At 41.0% G+C, this 17,014-nt stretch overlaps 1 protein-coding gene and 1 non-coding gene across 3 annotated transcripts in view; one reads left to right on the top strand and one right to left on the bottom strand.

Annotated features, from left to right (window-relative positions):
- Nucleotides 1–11,200, bottom strand: part of SMARCC2 (SWI/SNF related, matrix associated, actin dependent regulator of chromatin subfamily c member 2) — a 19,747-nt gene extending 8,547 nt beyond the window's left edge. For both annotated transcript variants that reach the window (XM_053455619.1, XM_053455620.1), the window contains exons 1-21: nt 11,071–11,200; nt 9,247–9,366; nt 8,811–8,896; nt 8,174–8,255; nt 7,552–7,644; nt 6,949–7,018; nt 6,698–6,767; nt 6,015–6,090; nt 5,566–5,697; nt 4,354–4,469; nt 3,897–4,021; nt 3,763–3,822; nt 3,366–3,403; nt 3,106–3,236; nt 2,335–2,406; nt 2,054–2,167; nt 1,665–1,818; nt 1,317–1,433; nt 791–853; nt 443–701; nt 104–265 (exon numbers count right to left, since the gene is read on the bottom strand). In XM_053455619.1, the coding sequence (XP_053311594.1) occupies nt 104–265; nt 443–701; nt 791–853; nt 1,317–1,433; nt 1,665–1,818; nt 2,054–2,167; nt 2,335–2,406; nt 3,106–3,236; nt 3,366–3,403; nt 3,763–3,822; nt 3,897–4,021; nt 4,354–4,469; nt 5,566–5,697; nt 6,015–6,090; nt 6,698–6,767; nt 6,949–7,018; nt 7,552–7,644; nt 8,174–8,255; nt 8,811–8,896; nt 9,247–9,366; nt 11,071–11,181 (2,251 nt within the window). In that variant the 5' untranslated portion in view covers nt 11,182–11,200. The remainder of the gene's footprint in view (nt 1–103; nt 266–442; nt 702–790; nt 854–1,316; nt 1,434–1,664; nt 1,819–2,053; nt 2,168–2,334; nt 2,407–3,105; nt 3,237–3,365; nt 3,404–3,762; nt 3,823–3,896; nt 4,022–4,353; nt 4,470–5,565; nt 5,698–6,014; nt 6,091–6,697; nt 6,768–6,948; nt 7,019–7,551; nt 7,645–8,173; nt 8,256–8,810; nt 8,897–9,246; nt 9,367–11,070) is intronic.
- An 847-nt stretch (nt 11,201–12,047) lies between these two features.
- TRNAS-CGA (transfer RNA serine (anticodon CGA)) lies at nt 12,048–12,129 on the top strand. The gene has a single exon. It is a non-coding gene; the product is annotated as a tRNA-Ser (tRNA).
- Nucleotides 12,130–17,014: the final 4,885 nt, after the last annotated feature.

Raw genomic sequence — 17,014 nt, 5'->3', positions numbered from 1 at the left:
GACGTTACTGTTCCTGGGGTTATTCCAGGATTAGCATTCATATTAAGGTCCGTTGCAGCATTATTATAGCAGAATAGTCTGATATGTGTACCCTATAACTCACCTATCCTCTCATTTTCTTCGCATGCGGTTCCTGCAATGCCGCTGCTCTCCAGCCCAAAGTTGGGATCTGCTTTCCCAGTCATTTTCGCTGCATCTTCCACTTTCCGCACATGAGCTTCCACCAATGCTGTGGGAACTTCTTCCTTCATCTTGGAAAATTCCTCTGGAATAAGTGAAAGAAAAGTTTTGTGATCCTTTATATTTAAAACCTCAACAAAAACATTCATTTAGCACTACAACCAAAACACAAAATACAGTTTCCTGTAGAACCTGTCTATAAAAGGGTAGTTTTATAATTTCCAGATTCGTTTTACCATTCTCAGAAAGTAACCAAACGTACCCAGCGCAGATTTAGCTGCTGCAGATGCCACTCTGGGATCCACCACCGATGCGAGGAAAGCTACCGTGCTCATCACGGGATTTCCTGATTGGCTGAAGGGTATGGGCTGATAAGCCAAAGGTCCCAATGAGGCCTCAGAGTCCTCAAGATAGGGATCCTCAATTGGCAGCCGCAGGAAATGCAAGATGCACTCGTCCTGAGTGCGGCTTCCCACGTGTTCAGACACCTTGTTCCAGTCATCCTTGTACATTTCCAGTGCCTGAGTGGAAGAGAAAACAAACAATAGCACACTAGATCCTCTCAAACGCAAATGCGGTATCCAGATTCTCTACACAGGTCAATATTCACCTCAAGCAGCAGTAGCGTCTCCTGCTCCGTCCATTCCCGGGTGGCACTTGCTGCAGCTTTACTCTATGACAAACAGAAAACGATTTAACACGAGGTCAAGTTTCACACTGTATTCTCAGAAGGAACTTGGAAAGAGATGGATCATCGTCTATAAAAAGTATTTAGATTACAACACACTGTGGTAAGCGGTGTAATACATACAATTAAAAGAAAATAGTTCTAGAATGTAGCAGGGTGAAAGCATATCTCAGAATGTAAAAGAAAGTCAAAAATACTGCTTATAACATGTACCATTGTACAGCGCTATGGAATATGATGGTGCTATAGAAAACAATGAATCTTCTTTTACATAATCTATGGGATCATAATGATGGGGAAAAGTGTCTCTCAACATTCTGGTCCAGATACACTAGTGTAAGCGAAAGCTCTAAGTTCCAATTCTTTATTCATTCTATGGAACTTCAAATTACAAGTAAACAAAAACCCAAACAGTCCCAGCTGAAAAGGAGCATTTTTCAGGCCTCACTTTGGATGTCGTGTTCTTCTTGCTGTACATATCTGTCCGCAAGCCAAAATTTTGTAAATCGCCTGGCTTCTCTTTACCCTTATCAGGGAAATTCAGCATTTGTTGAGATGCGGAGGTCTGTTGGATGAGAGCAAATGGAAAAACTCCAGTCAGGTCAGTTAAAAATTACAATTATGTATTTCTGAATAGCAGAAAAGGGTGGCAAAAATAACACATTTAAGATGAAGTAGAAGGAACATCAAGGAGAACAAGAACACAAACCGCATTATGATGTAGCCAAAGTAACAGAAAGATTGAATGAAGAAGCAATGACCAAAATATGAAAGGGCAGTTTTAAAACAAGTCTACCTGTGGTGTTTTGGGCTGCAAAGGAACCAGTCCTGAAGGGGTATCAGCTAAGACATGGAAATGTGATGTAGGTGGTGGCCCCATAGGAGTCGGACGGGACTCTGCATCCACTTGGTAGTTAATGAGACCCCACTGTTCTAGGAAGGCGTGAACCCTGAAATAAGAACACCACAAAAGCTGGGACAACCATATTCTGCATTAGTGTCGACAAATACTACACAACTCCCCCATATAACCACCCAGGATCTGACACACATTGATGGGTGCAAAGATGACCAGTATTTTTGCACAGCTTCTCTGCCAATGTCCCTGTTGGTCAGTGTCTTTTATTCCTTTGATTTGAAGTTCATGTGAACTTGAACTTCAAGTGACTTGAATGTCATCCACACCTCATGATTGCACAGACATCTCCTGCCAAGTTGCGACGACAGGCCGTGGAGGTGAGGTATTCCTGGGGGTTCAGGCGGTAAGTATCAATCATGAAGTTTCGATATGCCAGGTAACTACATAAAAGAGAAACACAATTTTACTTTAACATTGTTCAAATGTTATCCAGCGGACACCACACATTATTATCCAGTTATGTGTCAGTATGGCGAGTATTGCATTTAGTAGCTTATAAGTGATACAGGCATTACCAACAAAACAACAAATGTTGTGAAAAACTCACATCTCTGGTGTTTTTGATTTGTTCTTGCCGTTGAAAAATTCTGGAAGGGCCCGCCGCTCGATAGCATGTACACTGTGAAAAGACAGGGAGGTGGACGTGAAAGCACGAACGAACTAGAGAATACAGAAAGATGGCAGAAGAGAAACTACTGGCATAGACGGCAGATAAATGGGAATTGTTTGAAAAGGCATGGGTGAAAGCAGTTGGGTATACGTGAATACAGCGCACCTCAGAGACATGAACAATGTGCTATAGGCTGGAGAAGGGAGATCAAATGTAAAAACGGCAGAAAGATGTTCCAATGTTTTTTAACCCCTTCATGTTTGTAATTACCAGTACTCAGTGGAGACACACTGTATGTTTATCTGGTTTAGATGGCTCTTCGTAAATGAATTAAAAATGTTGTAGTTGGCTTGGCAAGAAGGACTGGAATCAAGTGTGAAATTATAAGTGGAAGTACAAAATGAAGAAAGAAAAAAAAAATCTACTTTCCCAGGTGTTCTACACACTTACGTGGACTCTAGCGATCCCATTTACTCACAAAAAAAATTGTTATATATTTTAATAAACAGTTAAATAAAAGACACATACTCTCTGCCTTAGTTCTATTACTAGCTGAATTAGCATTATATTAATATTCTATAAAGCCCTGATCTATAAGGGCAAGAAGTGGAAGACTGATGTGAAGAGAAATTGCGTAAGACATTTGTGATGTGTGAATGGGAGGTTTAGTATGAACAGTGGAACGAAGGAAAGGACTACATTAATTACCTATTATAATCAAACCAAGCAGCATAGCTGGGGATGATAATATGATGAGTTTGTTCTGTCACGTTGTCCTCGTGAAGGTCCGATGTCTTAATTTGTTCACTTTTGTTCCCTGAGGAATTGTCATCCTCCTCCTACAAGGCCCATATAAGATAAGCGAAGTGATTAATTTACTGAATTCGTTTTTGCCAGTGACTTTTAACAACAACCCGCAATAAGCGATGAGTGGCTAGTTAAGCTTTTGTCATATTGTTGAGTGTTACCTTGGTCACAGCCTCCATACTCTCATCCTCCTGTTCATCTGAAAAAAAAATCAAAGGGATTACAATACAAAGAGTTTACACAGACCTGCTAATCACTAAACATACACAGACACGCATGAACTGAAATAGTCTGTTGTACTTAGTGGTTTTGTTATGGAATACACCATTCTTCTCACTCGGTATATAAATATGACTCGATCGGATGACTATTCCTTTAAGAGAGGACACTAGTAAGTCAAGGGGGTTCAAACTCCATGGCCTGAGGGATGCAGGGCTAGGGATGCTGAATATGCGTGCTTGGACGCAAATGATTTAACTGGTTTTTCAATTTAATAGTGAAAATAGTTATATGCATTTATAGTTACAGCCACAACGCCAACACATATAGAGCTCTCACCTAAATCTGTCACCGTCCCTCCTTTCACCGGTGCAGACTCAGAATCTTTCTTGGTGTTGACTAAGGCAATAAAAAAAGCATTAAACAATACAGATTAAAAAGGGATGAGCTTGCGTGAGATTTTTTTTCTTTACCTGTTTTCGGAAGTGTAACTTCTTCTACATTAGGCACGGGAGAAGGCTCATCCATGTCCTTGGTCAAATCTTCTTGCTCCTCTTCTCTATGACCTCTCTTAGATTTGGTATATGGAGTAGAAGGTCTACAAAATGAAAGCCTCCGTAAGTAAATAGCAGGAGCAGAGCCGGCCATGTGTGCATATTTATATTTTATATAAGAGAAATGGAAACAATACATAGGATAATTCATATTTCACCTACAAACTCTGTAACTGCAAACTGTGTAATGGGGGGCTGGCTGTACTATACATTTAAATGCAGATGATATAAGTTCCTTATCAATGATAGGTATTACTGTATTTACCTTCCTTGTCTTCTACTTACTTATTTGTTTAATACTACTGATATTGGGAACATGGGTTACAATCGCAGACCACACTGAATTACAATGCTCAGTTTGAGGGCAGGAACTCACCCTTTTTTGATGTTCTTCTTTTTTGCCTCCACACTTGGGGGAGGAGAGGGCGAACGTTTTCTCTTCTTGTAATTGGGTCCTTTCTTGTCCCGGCGGTCTGAGTCAGGACTGCTTACCTGCGCATAGATTACAGGTAATCAAATGAGACAAACCAACTAAAGCCATTTTGAACATTAAATATTACCCAATTCCCACCTACATCATATAAAGTAATATTATTGTAATGTAATAACTGATCATATTCCCATGCATGAACAGAAATCTAACAGTTTTCCTAACAGTTTCTGCTATATTAGAAAAAGTCATAAAGCTTTGGATTGCTGTGGAATGGTTTGCAAACTGTGTTACTTCTAGACAAATGTCTCCATTCACAGTTGAAAAACACCTTAATGGTAACAGGGTGTCATAAGTGGATCCTCATCCTTTATTATTTTTGTACCCTTTAATGACCGAGGGTGTTTTAACATTTCTGCAGTGTTTGTATTTGGTTGTAATTTTCTTCTTACCTATTTAGTGTATCCACACAAATCATATATTGTTTTATTTCAGGACAAGAAGGGCTTTCTTTAGATACCATTTTTTGATTATATCATCTAATTTACTATATAAAAAATATTTAAAGTTTTTCATTTGACAAACCCTGCTAAATAGATTCTAATATTTGTCCTGAGTTCAGAAACACCCAGCATTTTTTGGTCATCCTGTGCCCATGTCCTAATTGGGACATCTTTGAAGCCAGCCAATTTAATTTACTCTCTGAATCCATATATCAGGTATACCAGAATATTTCAAATAGCTCATTTGAGCAGGGCCCTTCTCACCTGTTGTTTCTGTAAGTCAAATTGTTATGTTACATACTACTTGTTATGTCCTGTTTTCCCTTTGTACAGTGCTAAGAAATTTGATGGCGCTATATAAAACAATAAATAATAATAATAAATGCTGGTATTTTAAGACTTTCAATGCACTCATATTACCACCAGCCTTTGTCAAACTACTAACACACAGAATTCAGTCATTTTGCGGGAATCTGTTCAAAAGGGTGATTGACCTCTACAGTGTCTACAACATGGGGTGAATGCGATTGCTCCATAGAGTGATCACACGGGTCCCCCTACAGTTTTTTTTGGTGTTGCTGAATGTCTCAATATCATTGTGCTAGGCACATAATTGGTCCTTAACGGGTTAAAGACGTTATAATCCGATTCTTACCTCATCAGTCAAGGTCTTTGCAGAAATTTTTTTACGGCGAGCTAGTGGGCTTCTCTCATCATTCACCTCATAGTCTTCCTCATTCATCCACTCATTAAATGAGTCAGTATCCAAAATCCACTTGGCATGAACCTACTCAAAAAAAATCAACAGTATCTCAGGTTGTGAGCAGACAATTGGTAAGTCAATTAAAAGTATCCCTCTTTGAAATGAGCCCATGTGGGGAAATAGAAGGCTTACTACACAGACAGCAAAATCTGATAATTAAAACACAGAAAGCAGTGAAATAATGAAACGCTACATTCCACCCCAATAAAGATTTAGCTGTCATAAGAGACCTCAATTAGGAGTGTCTAAAGAAGAATTCTACCTTATTTTTGTAGAAGATATTTTGTGATGTTTTAATTTAATCTACACAAAACTATAACACATATTTCTGCTGGGTTTACCTTGCGTGGTTTCTCAGGCGTGGGAGCATCTTCCACAGCAGCTTCAACCTCACTGGCAGGAATCCATGTGTCATAACTAAGATGGAAAAGAACAAAACAATAAATGATCATTGAAACGGTTACACAACGCAAATTCCTTTGCAATTAACCTATACTATCAACACCAAAGCGCCGAGTCTTGTTTCATATCATATCCGGAGGCATATAAATTATCTGCCACGTGAACGCCGTTGACAGAAGAACTAACGTTTACTTTGGTTTACAGTAAAGCACAAGAAATAAGTACATAGAGTTTGTGTTTTCTGCACTGGTATTGCTGTTGTAGATACTGTAGAACAGGGGCATCCAACCTGCGGGCCCTCCAGCTGCTGCAGGACTACATCTCCCATAATGCTCTTTCAGCTATGGGGCTGGCTGAGGAGGGTAGGAGATGTAGTCCTGCAGCAGCTGGAGGGCCCCAGGTTGGACGCCCCTGCTGTAGAGGTCAATCATTCTTAAGTACAAACTGCTTTCTTAAATGTATGCTGCATGCCACAAAAACCATTCAATTCCAATATCGTTTTTAAAGTTTTATGTTACATTTATTAAATATAAAATGTATGGCCTAACCAATCCATAGATACACATACTGTATGTTTAAGATAAAAAGCTACAATTTCATGTTACAGAAAAACAAATCCTACCTGTCTGGATAATAACCCCAGTGGAGGAGAACCTGCTTGTCTCTCTTCATTATAGGTCGCACCCACTCCTCTGCAAATAAGAGAGATGAAGCAGAAGAGCAAAATTGTGATGGTACAACATGAGTTAGCCAAATGTTCCCACAATGCAAATTTCGACAATCATATATCACTCTACACCAAGGTACAGAATTAAATCATGGGTTGCATGCAGTGTACTTGCCATGTTATATGAGAGTGAAATCAATGTATACCTTCTTCCAAGTTGCTAGGAACTGGAACAACCACGTGGGAGGCATGGCTTTTATCTTCTGTCAATGTACCCTAGAAAAATTCCAAGCGTTGTCAGATCACATTGGAAATGGTAGAAAAAAAGTTGAACAGTCGTCTGGGGGAGGCCTCAAAGTTTTAGATTTCCCTTATCGGGAAATGCATGTTATGTTAAATGTTAAAAACAATTAGCGTTATGTTAAAAGAGGACTGGAGTGTTGCCCTAGTGATTGCATCACATTAGCTCTTTACACATAACTCCATACAACTCCATAATAGAACCTCTTCACAAGCAGTATTAGAAAGAAGGTATTTGTTTTCTTTGATACATATGTATCTATCCGAAATGTTTTTGTGTTTTCTTCTATTTGTGTGTCTACCGTATTTGTAACAATGTGAGGAAAGAAATGGATTACATACATTAGTAACAGCCAAATAGCTACTAATAAGAATCACAATGTAGTTTAGAACAATAGTAAACACTAAACACTCGAAGGAAAAACTCCGGCTGCAGAAACAGAAGAATGTATCTGGAGAGGAGGTCATCGTGTCCCAGGACCCAAGTATCAAACAGCCTAACGCCACACCTGATGTCGCTTCACTATGTCTTTCAGCTTGCTCTGGAGTTTTGTGTCGATTTCTGGATGCAGGTATATGTTTGGTCTTGATAAGCAATTATTCTATGGGAGTGAGACAAAAGACAAACATGAAATTAAACAATCACTAAAGGGTGGTGTTCCAGTTAGACAAAACGTTCATGGAGCGCTACTAAAAGTCAGGCAAATCTGTCATTATATTCTTTCCTCATACAAGTACACGCCACTTTTAAGGAGACTGTTTAATTTCTACTGCAAAAGCCTATCACTGTTTTTGAATCACACATAATTTAGGTATTCTGTGAAAACAATATGAATAAGGCAAAATTTGGCAAATTAAGCAGTATTGTTGCACGAAGATAAGTGTAGAGTAGGTGAAAGAGCGCCTTTTGTAAACAGCATAAAACCAAAAGCCAATCAAAGAAAACCTATACAAAAATACTTCTTCTATTTCCATGATGCCACACACCTTAGAGGAAACACTGCCCTCAAGGACAATCATTAACACTTACTGTAATCTAGACATAACAAAGCAAGACATAGCTTAATAGAGACCCAGCTCATAGAATAGGACACAGACAGAACCCCATTACACTTGAAAAGAAGGACTCACTTGTACAAGAGACTTTTCAATGTTCATGAACATTTCTACATTCCGGTCCATTCGAGAAGGATTCTGGAAATCAAACCTGCGCCTACAGGGGAAATAAATGCATTACTGGAGATGTATCAGATACACTGTGATATGTACACCTCTATTCATCATTTTTTGTCAACTATGGACTGTTGTGCATTTTGTTATGTTTTCACAATCTATCATTAAATAATTATTGTTACAGACTCATGTTTTTTTTTTAAATATATGGAAAAATACAAACCAATATTTTTGTACAAGGCTGCCATCCTGTTTTTTAGCATACTTTATACTGCATCTGTGTCTAAATTAATAGTGTAGATCAAAGCAACATTATTATTAGGCAACTTCATCGGGTCCAGATACACTGTGTCACACTGATTGCTCTCTCATTGTTGGTGACATATCCCCGGATGCAAGTGAAGAACTTTATGATATCTGTGATTGGCCAATTTAGAAATCCCGTTACAGGCAACGTGATCACAAAAGTTCCTTGTGTGAGGAATGCTGGTAAAACAAGATAGCTGTTCCTGATGTAGCTGATATTAGAAAAAAGTCTTAGCATTAAGATAGTCATAATCTTCATAATCTATCTAGTGAAAAGAATATAACCTACCATCCCTGGTCACTCTTGAATTTATAGGCAGCAGCGAGGATGTGGCACAAAGCCCCTCCAACCTTGAAGTCCAAAAAGCATTTCATCTGTGAATTGGGGAAGGAAAATGAAATAACTCTGTTACGTACCACTGAATTTATCTGTGTGCTAACAAATAAAATGGAACTAGAAGCATTAATTAGCTAGAAAATAAATGGGTTAAATCTAGGCTATTGAAAGTGGATGGAATGATATATCAGTACATGGAATTAAAACGCTAATACGGTGTATTTGCCTAAATGCAGAACAGCCACTCACACCCAATGGCATTAACTGCCTAATGATCTTCAAAAATAAGCCAAAACACCTTCAACTTCACAATTGTATAATATTTTCTGGTGCTTGCTTAGTATCAGGGTATTTGATCAACGCCAATTAATAAACTGGAGATACTTACAGGCAATTTAGTGAGAGGCGCATTGCTGACATGCTTCCCGAACACCTCCTCTTGGAACTGCAGCAACTGCACCACCAGGCTGGACAACGACTTGTTGGTTGGAGGTTCTGCTTGGATGTACTGCAGAGAAGCAAGCGATCGGCCGCGGTCAGCACGGTAAGCAAGAAAACAGGCAAGGATACTGTACATCACCAAGTATGTCCTCTAAATGCCTCGACTGTTATAAATCTGCAGTATTTACTTAATTGCTCTCCTCAACAAGGTCTATCAAACAAACAACCCTGTCTACTGTATCTGGGGCACATCAAGCTACCTGCTCTTAAAACGTTAATAGACACACTCCAATTGTTTGCGAGGGTTTAAACATTTTTAAATGTAAAACGCCTACGAGGCACTTAAAGAGTCCTGATCTAACCTACAAGCAATAGTTTAGCCCTGCTGTTTCATTCCGTTACATTTACAGAAGGAAACTCATGAAATAGTACATTTCTACATACATTGGTGCATACATTTGCCATCTCTACGGCCCGAGAAGCAGATAACTAAAGTAAACTGTATCAACTGCTCAGAGCAATCGAACAAATGACAGCATTTGGCAAAGCGTGCTTTAAAACTGCACTCTTTTGTTACTGGAAGAACTGTGAGGACGGAGCAGTGAAAGTGAAATGTTGGCACATGAATGGAAGCATGCACGCGGCAGCCTCGCTGACACTAGGTCAAAGGTAAGTCTGGGGATTAAAAGCACGCAGCCACGTGCTACAACCAAACACATTTGTAAACATTACAACTTAATCTGCTTGCCCTTCACCTTGCGCAGCATACATTATTCCGATTATAGATCGCCCCCATATTAATATTGAATAAGAATTCCTAATGCATTCACAGCCTGATTGTACATTTAAATATAGGATCCCATAGGAGACGTCTCACCGCTGCCCTAAGAACTCCCGGAATGTCTCCCAGCATCACAAAACATTACGTAATTAATATGGTTTTGTACATTTCTTCCCTTAAATCAAAACATACCTATTTCCAGAGAAATATGGCAATTAGCATGCAAATGTGTTTTATTTTTTTTAACAAAATAAAAATGCATCTTTCGCAATCCTCCTCTATACTCGGATCTGCATCACTGGGGGTTTTAAAAGGGTGACACAAGAATGTCTGAACATGCAAGTAATCGTGATCAGTGCCTAGTGAGGGGCAGCAGTCACATGACGGGCTAGCCTGGGGGGATTAACCTGTGTTTTGACAGGACAGCTGAGCTAATGAATGAGAGCGTGGGGGAGGGGTATTTATTTTGGAGCGAGGTGACAGTCCTCATCGGGCTCACGGTGTTATATGTCGTTAACGGGACGCACGCTTTAAGAAGCGTCTCTTGTGATAAAGGGGATGCTTCTGCCCAGACGTCCTGCGCGTTCGGGATCATAGATTCGTCCATGTATCAATACCATTAACGGGTGACATCTAGGGGTAGGATTGCCGTTGACTAATATCTCTCAGACAGGCACCCATATCCTATTTAAAGGTTTTATTACTATTATTTAAAGGCAACCCGACGACCGGCAGCATGTAGGCCTTGCGCAACCCACTCCCTGCTGCCGGACAAGTTTCGCCTTATCCACAGAACTGTGGCCGAGAGAAAGGCCCTTTGACCCGGACATGAATGTCTGGCAGGTCACATTTTGGGGTTCGGTCGTGCCCCCGCGCCCCGGTTTCGTGTCACCCCCTGCTCGGGCCCGGTTCTTTGTTCTCGGTGTGCAGACCGAGAAGGAGTCATGCAGGGCAGTTTCCCTCAGGACTCCGAACCCTCTTATCCGCTACCTTCTTGTAGTTCTTTCCCAGCCACAGCCGCACATTGTCGAACTGAGAAATAGTGTCGGAGGACTCGTAAAATTTCACATTCGGGCCGCCGTCCTTCTTCCGCACCGCCATCTTCTGCCAGTATGCCCGGCACCTCCAACCCGTGAACAGTGAGACACCTAGCGGCCAAACGGGGCACAGTTCGACGGTGGGTGGTGGACACCTAGCGGCAAAACGGGGACTGTCCCACAGCGGGCGGTGGACAGCTAGCGGCCAAATGGGGACACCGCGAAAGGTCACGAGGGCATCTGACAAACGGCGAGAAGCTTAGCAAGGTAGCGGCGGCCGAACCAGCGAGTGGAACGTGAAGCATTCGACCAATTACAAAGCAGCTCGTTAGATCGTGGTGACACCTAGCGGTCACACTCAGGATAGCAGGGCTATGGTCAAACCATCCTTATTGCTTGGTTACTGTTTGCTCATCCCCCCCGTCCCCAAACCCACCGACCCCCCCCACACATCAGATTTCTCTGCTCAGCACAGAACATACTAATAACACGTATATCTGCTAACAACAGCAGTGCTAACAGACATGGGCTGTGACTGAAAGTTGCAATCACTCAATTCGTATTTCTGCATAACTAGGCTGCATCCAATTGGAACGCGCCAAGTGTATATATGAGATCTACCCCGCTTTCTCTGCTGCTCACTTTAAAATGTGCCTTTAATTGTATTTAGATAAGTCAGGATCCCTCGAACTAAGAAGCCAGTCGTGACGTGCCCGGCGCCCGTATAAAGCATGCTTTGTACGAGCCGCCTGGCATTTGGTCTGTTGGAGGATTCGAACGTTCCAACAAAGCGCCTCATTTACGTCTTCCAGCACAGAAGTGGTTAAATAGCGATGCATTCTGTGCCAACCAAGAAGCCAGTATCAGCTGTTCGTTTAGAGCTGCGTATACGATCTGTGTCAGGAAGTACTACGGGGCCGTTGGCTGACAGTCACGGTGGCCGAGTGGTTAAGGCGTTGGACTCGAAATCCAATGGGGTTTCCCCGCACAGGTTCGAATCCTGTTCGTGACGCGTTACATTTTGTGATTTGGAACGAAATACACTAAATTTGTATAAACAAATCTCATTAATTCCTGTGATGTTTAACTTGGATATGTTACTAAACTCTTCCTTACTAGGGCTATATTGTATCGTAAAGCCTGGAACTTTTTTTTGCATTTTTACTATATATTTTTTCAACCACAGTGTACCCAAGACTATATTGTTTTTCCAGACAAACCATTTTTATATTTATGCAAATGTACACAACAAATACAGAAAGGGATTTCTGGGTGCATCTGAATTGATCAATATGTACATACAACAGAGCAAAGAATCAGGGCACGCCGAGCAATACTACCGTATTTGCTCGATTATAAGACCCTGATTATAAGACGACTCCCCAAAATCTGAATATTAATTTAGGGAAAAAAAAGAAAAAGCCTTAATATAAGACGACCCTATAGGAAAAAAGTTTTACTAGTAAATGTTAATTCATGTAAACTATTTTTTTAAATAAAAGCTATGATTGAGAAAAATATATTTTTTTTTTATTTCCTTTTATTTTCCAACCTGCCCCCAGTTATGCACATCTGCCCCCAGGCTTGACACTCTGCCTCCAGAAATGCCTTATACCCCTATATGCCACTCTGGCATTTAGGGGCTTAAAAGGTATATCATGGGGGAGAGTGGCATATAGGGAGGTATAAGGCATTTCAGGAGGCAGAGTGGCGTATAGAGGGTTAAAAGGCATATCTGGAGTCAGTGGCATTAAGGGGGTTAAAAGGCATATCATAGAGCACTCTGCCTACAGAATTGCCTTATGCCCCCCCTTTTAACACTCCGCCCCCCAAACTTACCGGTGTTTCTGACTCCCTGGTGTGTAGTTGGGGCAGCGTGTAGACGTCTACGCGATTCACGTAGGCAACTTCCGCTGCAGCTGGAAGGAGATGCTCTTAGTAGTGGGGGTTGTCTGCTTCCATCGCGCATACACCCTCCGACTGTCAGAGAGAATTCCCAGCAGCGGTGTGGGGAACTCTGATTACTGACAGCCGGGGAAGGGCGAATCGCGTAGACGTCTACCCGTTGCCCCAACTACACACCAGGGAATCAGAAGCACCGATGAGTTTTTTTTTTTTTTTTTTGGGGGGGGGTGTTAAATGGGGGGCATAAGACAAGAGGATCCAGGTCCCCTGCAGCGCTGCGGGGGATCTGGATCTTAGTCTCATAGTCAGACCTATTTGAGCATTTGCTCTGAAAAAACCTCGTCTTCTAATCGAGCAAATACGGTATTTCAAAATATATATATGTATATATATATATATATACACACCGAATTTTCTCAAATTTAAGACAAGGTTTTTTTTCAGAGCAAATGCTTATATTCTGGCATCAAATAGACTAAGATGCAGATCCCCCACAGCGCTGCAGGGGACCTGGATCCTCCTCTCTTGGAGTCGATGAATGTCTGTGCGCTGCATGCAGACTACTTCTGCCTGGCACTTCTGCCGGGGTTTCTATGACGGAGGTTGTCTACATGCATCGTCCATCGGCTGCCCACACTAGACACCAGGGAGTCTAAAGCACAGGTGACAAGTCTGGGGATGCGGCACAGTGGCATATAAGGGGTATAAGGCATTTCTGTTGGGCAGTGGCAAGACTGGGGGTAGGTATGCATAACTAGGGGGCAGGTTGGCAAATAAAAGGAAATAAAAACAAGAATTTTTTCTCAATCATTTATTAAATATGAAAAAATAGTTTACATGTAAATATTTACCAGTAAAACTTTTTTTCCTATAGGGTAGTCTTATCTTCAGGCTTTTTCTTTTTTTTCCCCCTAAATTAATATTTACATTTTGAAACCCCTAAACAGCATCTCCATAGTCATCGACACAAACATAGTGACATTAAACTTGGCACTGTCATAGGATGCCACCTTTGTCATAAGTCAGTTTGTGAACTATCACAGCTCAGCCATGTAATGGCGGACCATGCAAGAACAAACATTGTGCATCAGGAGCTTCATGAAATGGGTGTCCATGGCAGAGAAGCACACCACCACTGTTCTCTTGAGTGATGAATCAAGCTTCATCTGAAATTCTGATGGCCCGATGCCAGGAGCACACAACCTACTGGAATGCATAGCAAAGGTTTGGTGGAGGAGAGATAATTGTCTGGGCTGTTTCTTAGGGTTTGGGCTAGACCCCTTAGTTCCAGTCATGTGTAATGTAAAAGCATACAAAGACATTTTAGAGAACTGTATGCTTCCAACATTGTGGCAACAGTTTATCCATAAAGACATGGTAGATGAGTCTGGTGGGGAGGAACTCAAGTGGCCTTGATGTTAACCCCCACATGAAATATGCACGGGATAAACATAAAGCTAACTTGCTCTAACACACTCAAAATCATGAACATACACATACATACCCTCCCAACACACACCCTTTCCCCTCCCAGGTGCTACTAACCCTAGGCTCACCCTTGACACTCCTAACACCAGATACTAACGCATAGTCATGCTAACACAATCTGGTATGGTTTTAGAGTCAGTGTGAGTGTAACAGACACACATTAACACCGCATTCTAACATAATCTAGGTCATATTCCAACTACACACCTATTCCAACACCATATGCTTACACAGGCACAGGCGCGCACACACACACCTCTCCCTCTGGCCTACCTTCAGGCACTCCCTATATGAGCTGCTGCTTTACTACTACCACGTGCCTCCATGCCCAGGAGATCCGGGGACCGTCTCCGCCGTGCGGTTTCCTGCCACAAATTCACTGCATTAAGCAGCCAAAAGTCAAGTGAAACAAGACCTTTTTTGTCAGACTGGTTTCACGTCAATGTACAATATGTGCAATAACACAATAAGCAATATTAAACGGCCTGTTTTTTTGTTGGTCTGTCTTGCAGTATGTTGGGTGTGTAATGAAGCAAGGACAAAGTGGATAGAGTGCAAATTAACAGTTTTAATATGAGATGAACCAAATAGTACAAGATAACGACAGGAGCAAAATCCAACGCCAAGATAGCATTAAGGGGTTTCTTCTATATCTGCTATGTTTTTCTAATTTATCTACATTTTACCGCTATACCAACAATTTGTGCTCGTTATGTGGGCACGCTTTCTAGGCCAACTCCTAAATCAACCCCAGAATGATTGTCAGGTATACCAGGTAAATGCTTAGTGTACCTAGCGCTTACCTATCACTGCACCCCTGGGTGTCCAGCATGCTGCCACTAGCTTGTTATAGTACATGGCCTTAAAGTGCCCCAGACAATTTTACATTTCTAGCCTGGTAGTGTCCTAAACAATGTTCGGAAGCATTAAACATTCACAAATCTAGACTTCTAACATAACCGAATGTGTAACAAGACATTTTATTCAATTAGTCTCCATGTTCAGAACATTTGAGAATGGATTATCAAACATTTTGTAGGTAAAACGTCCACAAACGTTGTCCGTGTTGAAAGTCAAAGGTTTTATTTTAACAATGAATACAGTTAGGAGAATTATGGCTCAAAATGGCTTTTTCTTAATGAACATTATGGAGAACGCCACACAAAATACTGCAAACAAAAGTGTATTATTCGCTACTGAGCGTTACAGGGGACATGTCTGCTCTTAATTATTGGGGAGAAAAAATTAGGACCCATTCCTGTGCAAAAACAGGGGTTTATTCACCAACTTTGAAAGACAGTTACCATTTCAAGCCACCAGCTTCTCTAGATGTGAGCTTCTCCTCATGAAGTGATGAGCTGTAATGTTTTCACTAAAACTATACACACATGCTGGGCTAACTCAGCCCTTCTTATATGCCTTTAGCATTTCAAATCTTTTGTTGAACATTCATTAAGGCCACAGTTTTGGAACCTGGTGTATCACTTAAAATAACCCCATATCTGCCAACTAACTTAATTCCGTACGGGACAGTTTTTGAGATAGTGTTCTACTTTTGTGGTGATTATACTCCAGTTGGGAAGACCAGGGGATGAAGCCAGGCTGGGCCACCAAGCTGTAGATGCAATTGGTACAGAAATCAATGAATGCTCTCAAGTTGCCACCACACAATCTATCAAAGTGGAGCAATTAGATATAACATTTTGTTTAACTTTTGTATAACAAAAGTTTTAATGCTTTTCTTCAATATTCACTTACTACTTAATGGTACAATTTTACTGGACAAATTTAAAAAGAGAAAGAAAAAAAAAACCCAAGCAAGCATCAAACGAAATGTTACTAGAAATTAGCTGGTTTAACCCACTGACTGACAGATTATGATCTAATATTGCTGACAAAAGTACATTACATTGCTGTATCATTACATGAAAGATCATCTTTTTGGGATACGTGAAGAAATGTACATTTATTTCCAGCTCATAAACAGCTGGGAGAAACAGCATAGATGTTCTGACTCTTACAGGACACAATTTACATAAAAATAATTAGATTTGCGATAGTATCTGTTGAACCCACATCTGAAAATCTTTTACGGATTGTGTGTTAAAAACAAAAATACAGGAACGTGTTTTCACAGCCGGTAACTTTCCCCCAATTCCGCCCCATATCACCCACCTGTCAAAACTTTTTTTTTTTGTTTAATGCGATCAGAACAAGGTTCTTCAAATTTGGTGTTCGGATCCAATACTGGGCCACTTGGTTGGGGTTGCCCCAAGACCCAAGCTACCTGCTCTCCTGTGTTAGCACCTGAATAGAATAGCAACCATATGAGATGTTACAGATGTGTGTGTGTGTCACGGGGAGGGAAAAACAGTTTGCAGAACACTAAATTAGATGACATTAGAGGATGTCAAATAACAGCCCATAAGCAGTGTGCCTTGACGTGGCGGGTGAGCTTAATTATGCTTTGGCCAATTCATATAACCAAAACCTCTCATTTATAT

Source organism: Spea bombifrons, chromosome 2, assembly GCF_027358695.1.
Source record: "Spea bombifrons isolate aSpeBom1 chromosome 2, aSpeBom1.2.pri, whole genome shotgun sequence".
NCBI classification, from domain to species: domain Eukaryota; kingdom Metazoa; phylum Chordata; class Amphibia; order Anura; family Pelobatidae; genus Spea; species Spea bombifrons.
The sequence above is the reverse complement of the archived record's forward strand: the minus strand, read 5'-3'. Positions and strand labels throughout refer to the sequence as shown.